Here is a 16,186-nt window from a genome sequence, read left to right on the forward strand (position 1 = left end):
AGCAGTGATGTTTTATCAAAGGTGGGGAAATGTTATTCTATTGTGTTGTTTAAGTTTAGATTTACATTAAAATAAGTGTTGGATAAATATGCAGTCCTAAGAGAATTTTGTTCGTAGGGTCAGTCGTTATTTAAAAACCATTTGAAATATCTCTAATGTGCAAAGCTCTCATTAAAAACAGAAGCCATTTTTAATTGACACTACTTTGTTTGCTGTATAAATTTACGCACTTCATGTTAGATTTGGAGCTTTAGTTTTATTCTACACAGCATGATTTTAAATGGTTTTTACAGGTACCGCACACTCATAAAAAATACTTTGGTCTATATATTAAATGCTTTATTTGTCTTGGGTAACGCTTAAAACCTGCTTTAAATGTAAAGCTAGCTCAGGCTAGTTAGCTTGGCTTACCTTAGCACAAAGACTGGGGACGGGAAGAACCCTCTCCCAAATAGCAAAATGAAAGAAATCAAAGAAAGATTTAAATAACGATAACAAGAAATAGAGAACAAAGAACTAATTGGATTTTTACCGGCCACTAAGCAAAGCTGAAGGGATGTTACTAGCAATTAGCATTAGCATTGCTAGCATAGCACTGTTTGGACATTGCCAATGTCCAAACAGTGTGTTGGCATTTATCCCCCCACCAAGTTCTGATATTTCTGGTACATATAGTACTTCCCCCCCCCCCCCCCCCCCCCCCCCTTTTAAAAGATATTTATGGTATGTTTATGTAGCTAAAAGACATTAAAAAGCTTTCTGTGGAACTGATTCCATACAAACGGCAATAACTGCAGCTTTAAATATACTTGTATTATACCTATAGATTATTACATTCATTGAACAGGAGAGGTAAGTGTGTTGTAAAAACATGTGAGTAAATGAAGAGTTGCAGTAGGAAATATTAAGGCAAATGTGTTGGGTTATGTTCAGTACGTTTTCATAATCTGCCACATTTGATCTGGGAGCTGTCACAGAAAGTTAAAAACCTGAGAAAGTATTACAGTGCTCACTAGAATAAAGTACACATTGGTTACATATTGGGTCAAAATAAATCCTCCAGGATGTTATGGGTGTAACAATCTGGAGTGTAACAGCAGCTCTGTGCGTCCCTCCATCCCAAAAAACACAATTAGGTCCATAAATATTTGGACTATGATGAACATTTTCTTTAGGTTTAACAGTTTCCCACTTTCAGAAGCTCAAAACTAATTGGACACTGGCTTGGGAAGCTTGCTTCATTATTCCAAACTAAATTAAGATACCAGAGCTGGAGCTGACTACAAGTATTGACATTGCATTGTGTCACTGAACATATAATTTTCTGGAAATGAACAAAGAAACAGCTGGATAAAATTAAAGTAGACAAAAACAGGTTTCTAAAAGGGCATGTTAAAGACTAAAGCTCCTTCGTCAAAAGCTAGAATTCAAAATGAAAGTGCCTCGAGTCTGTCTTCTATTAATGTTTCCAAGAAAATCCAGAGAAAGATTATTTTCTCTTCAACTCAATAAATTCTTAACAAGACCATACAGCATAAATCGTTAATTTGACTCCTTTTTCTTTTTCTCCTTTAAAGGCTCTTGAGCATAATCATTATTCATCGTAATTACTCATCTCCTTCTTTCCAGCCAATGGGTCTCTCTCAGCTCCCTCTGCTTTTGTTTGATTTGGCCAATGACTGTGCTGTGAAAGCAATCCTCCCCAGTAAACCCATTCATGGTTGACCACTTTGACTCCCTTAACTACAGCAAAGCAAAGCAGAGCAGCCACATCTGGCAAGCGGTTTTCACATCTGGTTTGTGTATCAGCTCTTTGCACGGCTGTCTGATAGCCTGCCTTGCAGGCATAAGATGTGATACAGACACTCCAGGGAAGAGAGGCTAGAGGATAGTGTGCAAGTTTGTGTTCAGAGGTCAGATACACAGAGAGAGGAAATGTCATTCTTTGACAAAAACACCAGACAAAGAAACAGCTGTATGCTTTAACTTTCTACTATTTTAATAAGATGCTGCAGGATCTTGTGGCTTCTAGAAAAATAAAGCAAATTTAAAGCAAATTTCAAAAAGTCCTTTAAATCAGTTTCATACTCGCTATAAAATAAACTGAGACTAGAGCAGCGTCATTAAATTTGTCTTAACTAAGTGATATGAAGCTAAAATTCAGCATGCAGAAAGAAGAGAAACAAAAAGATTACTAACAAAGGAAAGAAAATGGCCCTATAAACCAGTGTGAGAATGACTGGCAATAAATAACAGATAATAAGAACTAGCAGACAAAAAATCTGATAAGGAAGAGGATGAAGTGATAATGAGATCCAGATGAGGAACATAGCCACTGTGGAAGCTGGATGAGGGAAAACGTGGGTCTGTGGGAATCATATAATGAGATGCTGCCCTCTTGTGCCAAGCCTGCATTTTGCTCTTCTCTGGTATTTATTTTGATGGAATAAAGCATCTTGTTTGACAGTTTTCCTCTCACTTCAGCATAGTCAAAGGAAATGTTTGAATTGATTATCTATTGAAGCGTTGACCCTGTGTGGATTAGAGAACTTCTGACTAATGTGTATAAATCACAACACATTCATATCCTCTGTATCAGTTTGTCACAGCGACTCTCTCGACGAGGCATGCAGTACCTCACTGCTAATCTACATGAAGCTAGACAAATCCCTGGTGTAACGGACATGTCAAAAGAAAACTGGAGGTGAGAGATTAAATCCGTCATTCTACAATTAGATTTTTAATAAGGGAGGAAACATCACAGCAAACTCGCTCCAAGGTAAAACTGTGAAACGCTCAGAGTATAAAAAACACAAGAGCTACATCTCACATGCTACAGGCCTCAGTACATTAAATGTTAAAGGTTATGAGAGTAGAATTTGAAAAAGACAAGTAAAGCATCTTTTGGGAGGTTTGCCAGATCGCCTCTTTTCTAAAAGGAACATGGCAGTATGGTGTGGGTTTGCAAAGGATAAACTGAAATCATGGATAAATCACAAGACTTGGACAAAACCTTTGGAGAGACAAGACAGAAGTGGAAATCCTTGATCATAATGGATAGCACCGTGTTTGGCAATAAATAAATAAAATAAAATAAATAAAAGGGTTGGTGATTTGGGCACTAGGCTGTCACTGAGTCCTCTGTATACCGAAGAGTCCCGGTGTCAAATGTGGGGACATCTCCAAACAGCTAATGTTTGGCTAAATTGTGCAAATGTACAACAGAAGAAGAAAAAAAAGAATCAAAGTATTGCAATGGCCCAGTCATCAAAGTCCAGACTTTAACCTGTTCCAAGTGCTGTGTTTAAACTTAAGAGAGCTGTGTGTAAATAAATGCCTGCAAACCTCAGTGAGCTGAAGCAGCTGTGAACGAGAGTGGGCTTAAATTCCTCCACAACTAAATGACCGACTGAGAAATTCCTACAGAAGGCAATTATTTTAACTTATTACTGAAAGTGTCTACAACACACAGAATCATTGTGTGTACTTGTATATTTTTTTTCACATGAAAGGAGACATTTATGGTCTCCAAAAGACCTGTCAGATGACTCTGATGATGCAAGTTTCACTTGAGCTGGTTATCATCATGCTACATTATGCTACATTAGCTACATTAGCAATCATGCTAATGTTTCAGCAATTATCTGATTACACCTACATTTAATTTATCTCCAGTCTTGAATATCCAAGGATTTTTTTATTTTTATTTTTATTTTTTTAAAGGCAAGACAAAAAGCTGCGCTCACACAAAACTTAAGAGTTGACAAATTAGTTTTTTCTGAAAACAATCATGCTAATGTTTCAGCCTACTGGACTTCAGTAACCGTTCATATTAGCCATCACTTACTGACCATTAATTAGCAGCTATGAACTACATGTTCATCAAACTCACACACTCAAAGGTAGATTCTGTTCAAAGAACCAGTTCATGCTAATTTTTTGCAAAGCTAATGACATCCCCGTCAGCCTTCACTTCGTACTCGTGTTACATGTTACACTAGCAAACATCAACCTTTTAGCATTGTCCTAAAAATAATGTGTACACAAACAGCAGTGCTTATTTCAAATATTTTTATTTTATGGCGAAAGATTTCAATGATCATGCAGGAAATGAATTTTATAAAATGTTTAACACCTTAACATCTAATGTTGCTTTTAAACTAATCATGAACTTTGCATACCGTACATTTTGTCCTACAGGAAGCACTAGATCAATATCACAAAGCACTCAAGCAGAGATGTGAGAATATTTCACTTCACTGTGGTCGAACTCCTTTTGCATTCAAGTGAAAATGGCCCTACTGAGTTTGCAAAAATACAGCAAAAAAATATTTACACCTGGATAATACAGCAGTGTAAATTAATCTTCATGTTTTCCACCATTATCTACTGTGCAGTTTTCTTAGTCTACATGAGAGAACACAGTTAAATATTCTTAAATATCTTTGGTTGATAAGCAGGTTAGCCCTTCAGTAATAGTCTTATTACGTTAATGTCATCTTTCTGTTTGATGACGTGGTTCAGTCAGTTGGGGTTTCAGTTTTTATTGTCGTTTCATGTTCGCTGATGCTCAGTACTGGCCTGCTTCATGTTCATTAGTGGCAGTTTCCACACAATTTAAAGGCTTTTTGTCTAAAAGCCGATCACAAAACTTAAATTTCTACAGCAAAGTCTGTTCAGGTATGAGAGGCTTTACTGTAACGACCCTTTAAAGAAGAGGAAATCTGATCTAACAGGCAGGTGAGGTTTTCCTGTATAAGTCGAGGTGATTCACAGTTATTACTAGTCGTTCTCTTGGGTTTACCTGAATTCAGATCTTCAATCTGTGCCTGTCGAAGACTCGCTTCAACCTGAACAAAGGCAACAGGCCAAAAATGGCTGCATTTTCTTTCCAGGTTAAAAATACATTTAAAACCATCAGGCCACCATAATCAAAGCCGCAGATGTGTTTATCTGTGTTTTTTAAGACCAAAGTGGTAAACTTACAAAATACACTCATCTAAGAATACATCTTTGTACGTTTTTGGCAACAAAAAGCAGAAAGATTACCACAAATGTACAGCACCATTTTGAAATGTGTTCACAGAAGCGGGATGTAGAGAGCAGCTCAAAAAGATGAACGCATGAATGCACACTGGAGGAAAACTACCAGACATGGGCAAAACAATGGTCCGACACATTTAAATGTAGCTTTTCAAACAACAGCAAACTGTTTTAAGTCAAACGAATGAACAGTGTCGACTAGCAGAACCAATCAGTCTTGGCAGCTCAAATGCCTAAAAGAGAAGTTTTTTTATGTACTCTTAATTTAAAGCTACAGGGAAAAAAACAAACTGCTTTAAAGCAACATAATTTTTTTTTCATAGTCAACACTGATTTCAGTATCCATGTGATAAAGTGTGCTGCGATATTTTTGAAAGAAAGCTAAAATACTGGGACTTTTTAAGCAGACATGTTTTTCCCTCCTTCCTGCAAGCACTGTGTGCACATCCGTATCAAGGTGGCTCCCGGTATTCCTCTTAGGCCTTTTTCTTACAGACGTGGATGAAATAACACGGAGCCTGAGACTGGCCCGCCACGTAAGTCTTGAAATCTCCGTAAATGGCGTGCTCCAGTTTGCCGTTGAAGGCGTCGTTCAGCAGACCTCTGAAGCTGTCCAGGCGGTGAGGGTAGTAGGACAAACGGAATTTACTGGAGGACACAAACAGAGCAAAACACCAGAGTTACTGAAGTTTGGTAGTATTTATGAGATTCAGCTCAGTTTCAACTGTGATACTCAAAAGTATCAACGTTTAGTTTTAACAATAACACTACTGCAGACCATTTGTCCTTGATTTCAGGAATGCAGCGCAGTTTAACAGCTGTTGTTGTGTCTGAGGATGGAGCCCAGCGACCTCGGCTGTAAAATAATTTACACATCATGAATGATGTTTATAAAGCCCGATGAGGGTTAGGATTATTCATTGGTGTTACATCTTGTGAGGCTGTGGGAGTGTGTGGGTGGGGTGTTTGCCCACTCTCTCTCACTCTTTTCTCTCCCCAGGACACAGCTGCTCTTGATTAGCCTTGTTTGCCACCTGAATCCAGTCAGCAATCACCTCTGAGGCTATTTAAGCTGGGGATGAGCTGTGAGCAAGGGTGGTTTTTCCCCTCTGTGGCTCTACGTGTTTTTCTGCTAAGTTTTGGACAGACAGCCTCTTTTTGACTAGTGAGTAGATGGGCTTGTGGGCCCTGAGAGTGTCTCCCTGTGGTGAGGAGTGAAGTAGGAAGTGTGAGAAGTGGGAAGTGCCTCCCTTATTTGCGTTTAGTAGTTCTGTTTTCTTTTGTTGCTGCGAGTGTTCCCTTTGTTTCTTTGGCATTATTGGTAAAACGCCGTTGCCGGCTCTTTAAGTTAACGTCATTTGTAATAAAACGATATTATTATAGAACAACTCTGTCTGTTTTCCTTTTCATTCTGTTACTGGTCCCCTCACTCACATGCCTAGACCCCTTCGAAGGGGACGTAACAATTGGTCTATGTGAAAAATTGTGCTCTTCTGTTGCTATGGTGATATATATACTGTATATACAAAGGGGGTGACAACAGTGGCATGGTGTGCTGTCTAATATGGCGGCATGACCAGTAACAAAGATTACCCTAAACTAAGACTAAATAAGAAAAAAAAAAAATTATTTGACCAAAACATAAATAACATATTTGATTAAAATTAAAGCCTAAATGACTTAATTTAAAAATAGAGGAAATATCATTGGTTTTAGTATCTGTTCGTTTGATTAGTTTGCCTGATGAGTTGGTGATGGATGTCTCAAGACTGTAAATAAACTGCTTTCAAACAGTCATGCGCTTTTATTCATGTACTGATTTTCTTATTTCTTGCCTCTGACATAAGCCCTCATGCAACAATAATAACACTAAAACTAATAAAAATCTAACTAAAACGAAACATTTTCAAATAACTGAAAAGAAACTGAATTCAAAATAAAGTCAATAAAATCAAGAAAAAAAATAGGAAAATACAAAACCACAATAATCCTGCTGATGACGTTTAAACACCATCTAAAGTTAATGTAAGAAAACTGTTTTGTTTTTTAGCATCTTAATGAATTAATGTTACCGTTTATGGCTGGAAAGCAAAAACATTCAAGGCAATGTAAAGATTTACATTTGAGATACAGTAAAAGCTGCATTTAATGCATACAAGACATGAAATTGTAGATGCTATAATGACAAATGTATTGTCCAGATCTGCCGGTTAGAATAGGTCTCCCATAAAAGGATCACGATATAATGTATGAGGTGTGAGCTCAGTCTCCGATCAGCTCTGCAGCAGCATCAGAGCCCGACTCACCTAACTTCAGGCAGGTTCTGGAGGGTGGCCTGTGGCACGTGGATGGTGTAGTCGAGAGTGATCATATGTGGCTTACTGTTGACCCACAACACTGAGGTGGTGATGTCCTGAGTGAGGTCACTCTGCAACACATACACATTATTTATCCTCATTTTCTTCTATGATGTCCAAACACAGCCTGAACAGAAGAGACTGGTGACAGGAAAAACATTTGGTTGGTTCAGTGTTGGAGCACAAGAGCAAACTCAGGGATTACAAAAGCATCAGAAGCTGATTTTTGCCAACTAGCAATTGTTGACGTAGTATTTATATCGAGACCTTCCAGCTGGATACTTCCTGCTTTGGCTGGATTAAAGAATATGGACGTTGTTTTTAATGCAAACATCTTGAATGAAATATGGCTCCCTACAGTCACGACCTGCTGTTGTGTATTCCCCACATCTCTTATCTGAGCTCATTCCAAATGCAAGCCTGGCTGGTTGTCTGAATTATGTGAACACAAGGTTAAAAAAGGGGGATGAGACAGACAAAGAAAAAAATCCATCATACATGCAATCTATACAGAAATGTCCACTTAACGTGCACACTAGAGGCTACGTGTACTTTCAGTCATGTCGTTTCCCGTCTTCCCAAAGGGCTTTTTACTCATTATTCCCGACTTCATCTGTTTTTTGCCCCATTTGCCAAAATGAAATGAAAACCCAAACACATTTCCTTCTGTTTCTCCTGCACCAGTTTTAGTGAAAATCTCACAATATCCGTCAGGCTCCGTGTGGGGATTTAAGTCTTAAAGCCAGCTGCTGCTAGGGATGGCGTAAATAAACCATTCTTAAACAATACTGTCTGTCCCACTACTACTCGCAAAGCAATAAAAGACCAGATTGTGCAGAGAATTAAGATTAAAAACTGCTTCTTTGTGCCATCCATACTGAAGAATGGCTTCAAACTTCAGATTCTCTTTTTGGGCAGAGAGATAAATCCAAAACTTATGATCTGTATGACAATAAAAATAAGGATATTTGAGATAAAGCCAATAGATAACTGCAGGTTGTATGATTAATTCACATTCAGCAAAGTATAAAAGACAGATGTAGCTTCAGGCCCTGAAAAGTGAAGCCACACAGAAGTGCCTTAAACCTGCACTCATTTGAAGGACCAATGGGGAGCGCTAACTGTGGCTGCAAAATGACTGCCGGTCCTGTAAAAAGTCTGAAAACAAATTTCAGGTCTGACCTTCTGTAAATTACTTTATAGATTCTATCAATTCAATTTTAATCACAAATTAAGTGAATTTTGCATATTTTAAAAATGTACAAACAAAAGAGGATTATAAGAGATGATTCCTTGTGGTTAACAAGTTTTTAGTCAATGATTGTGCGCTTTCACAGTCAGATCTGCTCCTCACTCGTCACATTTCAAAGCAAAAGGACACCAATGGCAAAAATGCTCGTCTCAAGGCTTCAAAGTGGGAAATTCACAGGTAACGTCCAGGAGCTACGGCCATCTTTTACACTGTTGAAGGATGTAATCAGCCATCTCCAGGTCCAAATGCTCCATAATTTCCAAGAATAAACAAGCAGTTAGACACCACAAGAGCTCAGCCAGTGTAGGAAGAGCTAAATCAATATTTGGAGATTTAACAATCTGATATTCAGATGCATGAACAGATTCTCTAATATTTATTACATGTAATCATTTATTTACTCGTTTATCTTCTGACCGAGTCTTCTTAGATCAGCTGATAGCTGTGATGCCCAAGCTGCTGTTGCCAAAAGGGAAGTTGCAGAGTGTCCTCTGGTGGACAAACTACGCAATATCAACACTCCTAAGATGGCTGGAGGGTGTCTCTCCAATTATTTCTTTACCTTTTAAATTTTAATTTAAGGGCTGTATAGGCTCCAGCAAACGGATGACAGGATGGATTTAACAGCTGATAGATCACCAAAAGGCTGATATTGGCCAAGTGATAAAGTGGTCAGGCTTTAGACACCACTGAGTAAGAAATAGATCCAGTTCTTTGAACTTGAATAAACTAAACTGTGTATCTGTTCTCAGAGGTTTTACAATCAAACAGTCATCCTTGAAAAGAGAATAAATGACTAAAACAAACAGCAGCAGAGAGAACGTCTGTGATCAGCGCAGCCACAACACCAGGTTAATCATTCATATGTTGCTGTGTGCTTTGGGTTCGTACCAAAAAAATAACAATCCTAAGCTCTAGAGCAGTCTCTAAAGCGAAATCCTGGAAGTGATTTACCAAAGGATTAAAAACAGAGGGGCACCGGGTCCAAGTTTCTTGGCTGACACCAATTTTTTTCCTAAATTTTACCCGTTGAAACAGATTTTTGCTGATTCTGATTTTCTCTCCACGAACTATAGGAGCATATACAAGCAAATTAAAATAATATTCAATTTAAAATATTTTGAAATTAAATTTAAATATTTCAAACTGTTCAATTGCCATAAGCCTGCAGTACTTTGGAAAGAGTTAAGAAAAACGGACGAAAACGTACACCGACTGTTACCTGATGCATTTCACCTTTCCAAACAAAGCAGGTGTCGTGAGCCTGAAGGCTGTAGTTTCCACCATGAGTTCTTAAAAGCTCAGCTTAAAAACTAAGCTACACATGAATGGTGTTTATACAAAACGAAAACAAATGCTGCTTTTTGTTGTTGTTGTTGTTTAGAACCAGCACCGATTCAAAAATTAAATTTAAAATGTGAATATCAGTGTTTCTATAACAGGATGTCCCAAACTGAAGAAGTCCTAAACCCAGTCATACATCAGGCACTGAAACAAATACTGTTACAAGCATTTAAGACAAGAATCCATAATTAGAACTGCTCAGTATGCATCTCTGACTGAAGGCTAATGCTTCTGTATTTACACTGTTATGCAATTATGTTGTAAAGAATAATCACTGTAGTAAATCCAATATTGGTATATGTTCGGTACCTTGTAGTAGATGTTCTTGCCTTGTGGAGCACGCCCGGTCTCCAGGATGTAGTCGTAATTGCGGTGGTCAATGATGAGGATCCCACCTGGTCTGACCATACTGGCGATGTTGTGAAGGGCCAGCTTTTGGTCACTCTGGTCCCCTAACAGCAACAACAGCACGACTGAGTGCACGAATAAGGGATCAAATTGGCAGCTAAACACATGGTAACAAACTGTGGAAGGCAAAGGCGTGTGCGTCGATTCAAGGAGATGTTTGATTTGAGTTATGGATGCAGGAGTAAGTATGCAAGTATGGGCTTGCCGTGCCTCCACACCCTGCTACAGTGAGGTGAAAGAGCGCGCCAGGGCACTGCAACATGATCGCTGGGTGTGTTCAGAGGTGCACCCAGTCAGGTCATACCGACCTTATACTAGGTCGGTATGACCTGGCATAAATTTAAACTAATGCCTACGTTTGCCAAGTCCAGGCGTAATGAGATGTTTTGACAAGCCAAGAGTAAAAGCCCTTAAGCTCACCTATAAAATTAACAACACTTTTATTATTTGTGTACCTTTAAAGTCTGGTAAGTGGGCAAATGAGTTGCCAAGGCAGATGACTGCATCAAAACCATCTCCTGGTTTCTGAATGTCTTCTGTTAAAGTCAGCCAGTTGGCCTCTTCAATCACTGAAGACAAGAAGGAAAAGAACAGAACGTGAGGTCACCTGAGGAAATGTAGATATCCAATACAAACATGCGTGCACTTTGCAACAGTTTAAGACAAATGAAACAACTCTGCCCACACACAGGGCTTTATTGGGAGCAACCCAGGCATGACGGCCAATGCAAAACAAACACCACACAGTCTTTGCTTTATTACTATAAGAAGGTCCGTGACTAAATGTCATACTGATTGCTTAGCTTTTCAACTTTAAGCTCACCCTGCCGTCACTTGTACTGACGTTGCTCTGTTGATTAAGTTAACTTTATGTTAGGATGCACATTCTCTGACGAATGCTTCATTTGTGTCACTTCTTCTTTAGGTTATTTTCCATTGATTCATATGAGAGATCAATTTACTAGTTAACAATTCCCTGGCAACTCGCCCTGGCCCTTGTCTCATGCTTTAACTACCAGTTGGCTCATTGGCTTCAATATCCTTTAGCTGCTTCCCTGTAGAGGATCTCATCCCATGACTGGAGCTGCTCCAGCTCGACTTGTACTGCAGCTCGACTCTGTAGTCCTTGTTCTGCTCTTATGTTCCACTTGGGGATCAGAACCTGCAGCTTGTGCTGCTCTGCTGAGGTCACAGAAGAACAAGGACTGCCGTCTCCAGCTGTAGTCCAAGATGGTGGACTTTTGAGCTAATCGTGAGTACGAGAGGCTCACAAAGAGACTGTCACAAAACGCTTGGCAAATATGATTTGATTACTGGCACAAATAGAATCTAAATCTGTGGAACTCACTGATTCAATAAATATATTTAAATTTTCATACCCCACTGGTCAAAAGCTGGTTCTTTTCTCCTGTCCCATCTCGCCTTCAGTGCATACTTGAGCATTTTGTCGCTGGCATCCACACTCACTAAATTAAACCCCTCCTCCACCAACATAATGGAGTCAATCCTAGAAAACAAAATCCATGAATACATTAAAAACAACAACCAACCTGTGAGGATCGTGATTTGGTGCAGTAGGTGTGTTTTGATTTTGAAGTAATCCCTGCTGTCATCTTCCCCTAAAAAACCAGTTTGATCAAGTCTGAGTGCGAGTGTGTGCTTGCTGTGACTGCACTACATGTGGTTTAGTAGTAGGTTGATAAGCTTATCGTCTCACTACAGACAGGAATATTAACCTTGTCACAGGTAAGGAGAGATGATTTGTATAGTAGCCAGAAGCTACTCCTATTTTGAAAACCTGACAGGAAAATGTGATTGTGGGCCAAACCACAGCCTGAATAGATGCTACTGACTGACTTTCAAAAATGTTTTCTCTGCAATTTATGAGTTAATAATAATAAACAATACAGACGTGTTTCAGTGCAACGGGGGGGAGGGATTCAATGGACAATAATGCAGAAATCATTAACATCTACTGGGTAACTGCAAGATAATATATAACAGCAAAACAAATAAAGCTTACGTAAAAAGAAAAGCCAGTTTTCAGATTTGGATTAAACAAAGTCTTAGGCTAAAAGTAGGGATGCAACGATACCACTTTTTTCAAACCGATACGATACCAATACTTGGATCTGAGTACTTGCCGATACTGAGTACAAAAACCGATACTTCTACCACACACACACACACACACACAAATGCAATGAATTGGAAGACAGGTTTTATTTTATTCTCTGCCGATAAAAAATAAAATCGTAATAAAAATGACCACAAAAAAAATTTCAAGTGAAAAATAAGCACTTCTGTTAAATTATTGCGGAGTCTCCACATTGTAATTTAACAAAATATCACTGAACTATTGGCACTGTCTCGAGCTTTCAGAATAATAAATAAACACTTCTGTTTGGAATAAAATAAATACAAATTAGGTTTGAGAATGAAATAAACTTTTAAATTATTGCAGAGTGTCCAATTTCATATCGCAGCTCGAGTATGCTGAGAAGACGGTTCAATCCTATGCTTTCCACGACCGGCATTGGCTGGTCATCCAGAGCAACAAAATGAGTCAGAGCCTCTGTTATTTTAACTGCCCGTGGATTTTCTCTTGACATTTTTCATCGCTTTTCCAAAACCTGAGTTAAAGTTGGCTGTTCCACACTGCTGACATTTTGTTTAGCCTAGCTACAGCAGCCTCCAGTTTCTCTTTTTTATCTGGAGCCGCCAGTCTCACTCGCCTAACCCTGTGCCTGTTTAGCGCGGGATGTCCCCCTAGTGACCAATCTAAAAAACTACAACAGAAATGACAAGCCACCCTCTGACTAATGAAATAAGTTGGTATCGGTTCATGGTATCGGTTAACTTTTACGAGTATGAGTACAAACACATTTTACAGTATAGGCCCCGATACCCGTATCGGTATCGGTGCATCCCTAGCTAAAAGCAAATTCATATCTTTTAGATTTCATCTTGGCAACAAGTCTCAAAGGACCCTGATGGTCCTTCATTTGGTTCAACTGTGTTTAATATGGTGACTGTGAAGGCCTCAGTTTAACAGATCCAGTATAATCCTTGAGGTATGAGTCAGGGATTCATGGTTTCCCTTTAATTTGTCTGTTTGCCTATCCATTCTGCAGTTATACATAAGATTTCCTGCTAGAACCTATGGAATCCTAAATTAAAAAACTCACAGGTTCAGCTGAAAGTGATTCACAGCCTGAAGCTTCTTCTCAGAATTAGAAAGCATCACAAACACACTCTGCCAAAAATAGCTATTTGTAACCGTGATCCACGAGGAATATGTTTACTTCGAGGCTGCTGCACTACGGAGGGACACCACTACTAGGGTATCGGGTCAGAATGAATGTGCTGGGGTGCTCCAAACCGCAGGAAAACAACCATGCGGCCTGAGATATGGAGCTGAGTTATTATGGAAATGACTGCAGTTCTTACATGAACATTATAAGCTCTGTAATGTTGATTAGCAGCTGAAATGAGTGCTAAGTGATGAGCAAAGAAAAAAGAAGATAAATTTATAATAAACATCAAATAATAAAATGGTTATAGTGCATCTCCAGTGAAAATTCTCCATGAGAAAAACAACAGCTGGGGTTACATATATAGTCTGCTTGTCTGTGCTTAGGCAATGGCCTTGCTGCTGTGTGAGAGCAAAGTCAACGTATCAAGGGAGATAAAAAAGACTGCAGGAAACCAGAAAAAACTCCTTTCAACTACCCAGCACTACTTCATCACCCACTGACCTACTCAGTGCAAGTTAAGGGTTCGCTTGTGTTTAGTTTGCTTTAGAAACAGGACATTTAAATGGACAACACTTGCTTCTACAAGCTTGTGTCTCAGACATATTATGCCTCTCTAATTGAATCACATTTAACCAGCATGTGTGAACCTGCTGTGTCCACATCAGACCAGTGCAGCAGGCAGGACGTGGCTCAGGATCAGGTGCAACTCTGCATTTTCATTCATTATTCTGTGGCTTAATCCGGATTTTGTCCCGAGTTAAAAAGGGTCAGTGAGTTGAAACTCCACAAAAGTCAAACTCACTTGAACGGCTATAAAGATGGGTACACGTACAAAAAGGCCTGTGTGAGCTGAAATCACTTTATTTTTACCTACAGATCTATCAAGAACAGCAAAGAAGCAAACGCCATCATCACTATCAGCTACGCCTACACAACTCTGTTCTGAAGCTGCACAATCACTGTGAATCACACACACCTTTTCACAAATCTGAAAAGCAATAATGCAGTCTGAATCAGCACGTTTTATGGCGTCATCAGCAGCTGTTCACCTGCTGTCTCATTGTGAGTTCAGGTTTTTGTTTGGCATATGCAATTTAAATCAGTTTAACCATTAACAAAAGCGTGCTCGAGATACTTGGATAAAGCCGTATTTAAGATTTTGTTATGGAAATTTCAGAACTTAAAGTTTTTGCTTATATATATTTTTTTATTTGATCATATTTATAGATCCATACTAAGTTGAACGATTTTTAAGTGGATTTTGATGAAGCAGAGCTGAAGCTCCTGTCAGACGTGTCACTACGAAACTGCTAAGTTGACCTGACATTACCCTGTTCCGCAGGCTACATCCAGCACACTCCGCACCCCGTGCTGCTTCAGCAGGGACACCACCGAGCTCCTGTACTCCTGCGTCCTGCTCTTCGTGTCTCCGATGTACAGCTGCCACACTTTCGCTGCTTTGCCATCGGCGTATTGATCAGGAAGACCTTCGGCTGCCACACCGAGAGACCGGGTCCTAAACACGCTGTCGACCGACATACTGCTGCTGCTTCTCCCTGCCCGGACCGCTACCTCTACCTGAGTGTCGAGCGGTAATTTTAACTGAGTGAGGAAACGCGCTACCTCTCTGACAGGTATGCTTGCCACATGCTAGCCGAGATGTTATTATTTATATGAACAACCTAAGGGAGAAACTTTAAGCCAATGACACGCCGTCGAGGACTGCCGCCTACTTTCTGATTGGATAACCTCAAGGGGCCCGCCCCTTTTCTGTTTAGCATTGGAATACGTCACTCGAGTGAAGCTTTGCTAGGTTGCTAATTTTTCCCCTGAACTTACCTTCCAGGATAAGTGTCACACTGTATTCCATCAAAGTTAAATTAAATACACGTGCATATTCAAGTTAAAATTAAGTTATGTTTCACGTTGGAGGAGAAGTATTTAAGTATAACGTTAAAATAAAGTAGAGCTCACGAAGCCCATTACCTGTAAGGTTTTACTCGGGGAATAAATCCTACCAAGTGCGGCACAGAGGACTCGCCCCCTTTAACATTTCATCATCTATCGTTTGATCATGCTGTTTGGACACATTGCTTGCGAAACATGAATAGTAGGAGTTTTTTGCAAAGTAAAAATCATAATTTCTTTTTTTTTTTTTTTACAATGAAATGCACAATGCTGCAGTAGTTAAGTGCACAGGGTGTAATATAGGTGAACAATGTGATTTTTTTTTTTAAAAAAGGAATAAAATTATTTCAGGACTCTCCCAAACAGATTATTAGGCACTTTTCGTGCCCTCCCAAACAAAGTGAACTCCTCCTGTTGTGATTGGCGGATTTGGTTCTCTAGGACCCATATTTGCTGGTAGAGGTGAGGTCATGTCAGCTACAACCAGTGCCAGCTAGGTTAGGTTTGCAACTTCCAGTTTTTTCAGATCTGCACTACTACTTTATGGGTTGTTCATGCACACATACACACTTACTACTTTCAAAAATCCAGATCTGACTTCGAACACAGGCATAGTT

The 16,186-nt window shown here is 39.3% G+C and overlaps 1 protein-coding gene across 1 annotated transcript; it reads right to left on the minus strand.

Moving 5' to 3' along the window:
- Positions 1–699: 699 nt before the first annotated feature.
- Positions 700–15,313, minus strand: gnmt (glycine N-methyltransferase). The gene is made up of 6 exons (XM_085142611.1): positions 14,992–15,313; positions 11,784–11,911; positions 10,860–10,973; positions 10,306–10,448; positions 7,350–7,471; positions 700–5,691 (listed from the first exon to the last, which is right to left on the minus strand). The coding sequence occupies exons 1-6, from the start codon at positions 15,198–15,200 to the stop codon at positions 5,520–5,522; spliced, it is 888 nt and encodes a 295-aa protein (XP_084998737.1). The 5' UTR covers positions 15,201–15,313; the 3' UTR covers positions 700–5,519.
- Between the last annotated feature and the right edge of the window lie 873 nt (positions 15,314–16,186).

This window comes from Neolamprologus multifasciatus, chromosome 19 (assembly GCF_963576455.1).
Source record: "Neolamprologus multifasciatus chromosome 19, fNeoMul1.2, whole genome shotgun sequence".
Taxonomy (NCBI): Eukaryota; Metazoa; Chordata; class Actinopteri; order Cichliformes; family Cichlidae; genus Neolamprologus; species Neolamprologus multifasciatus.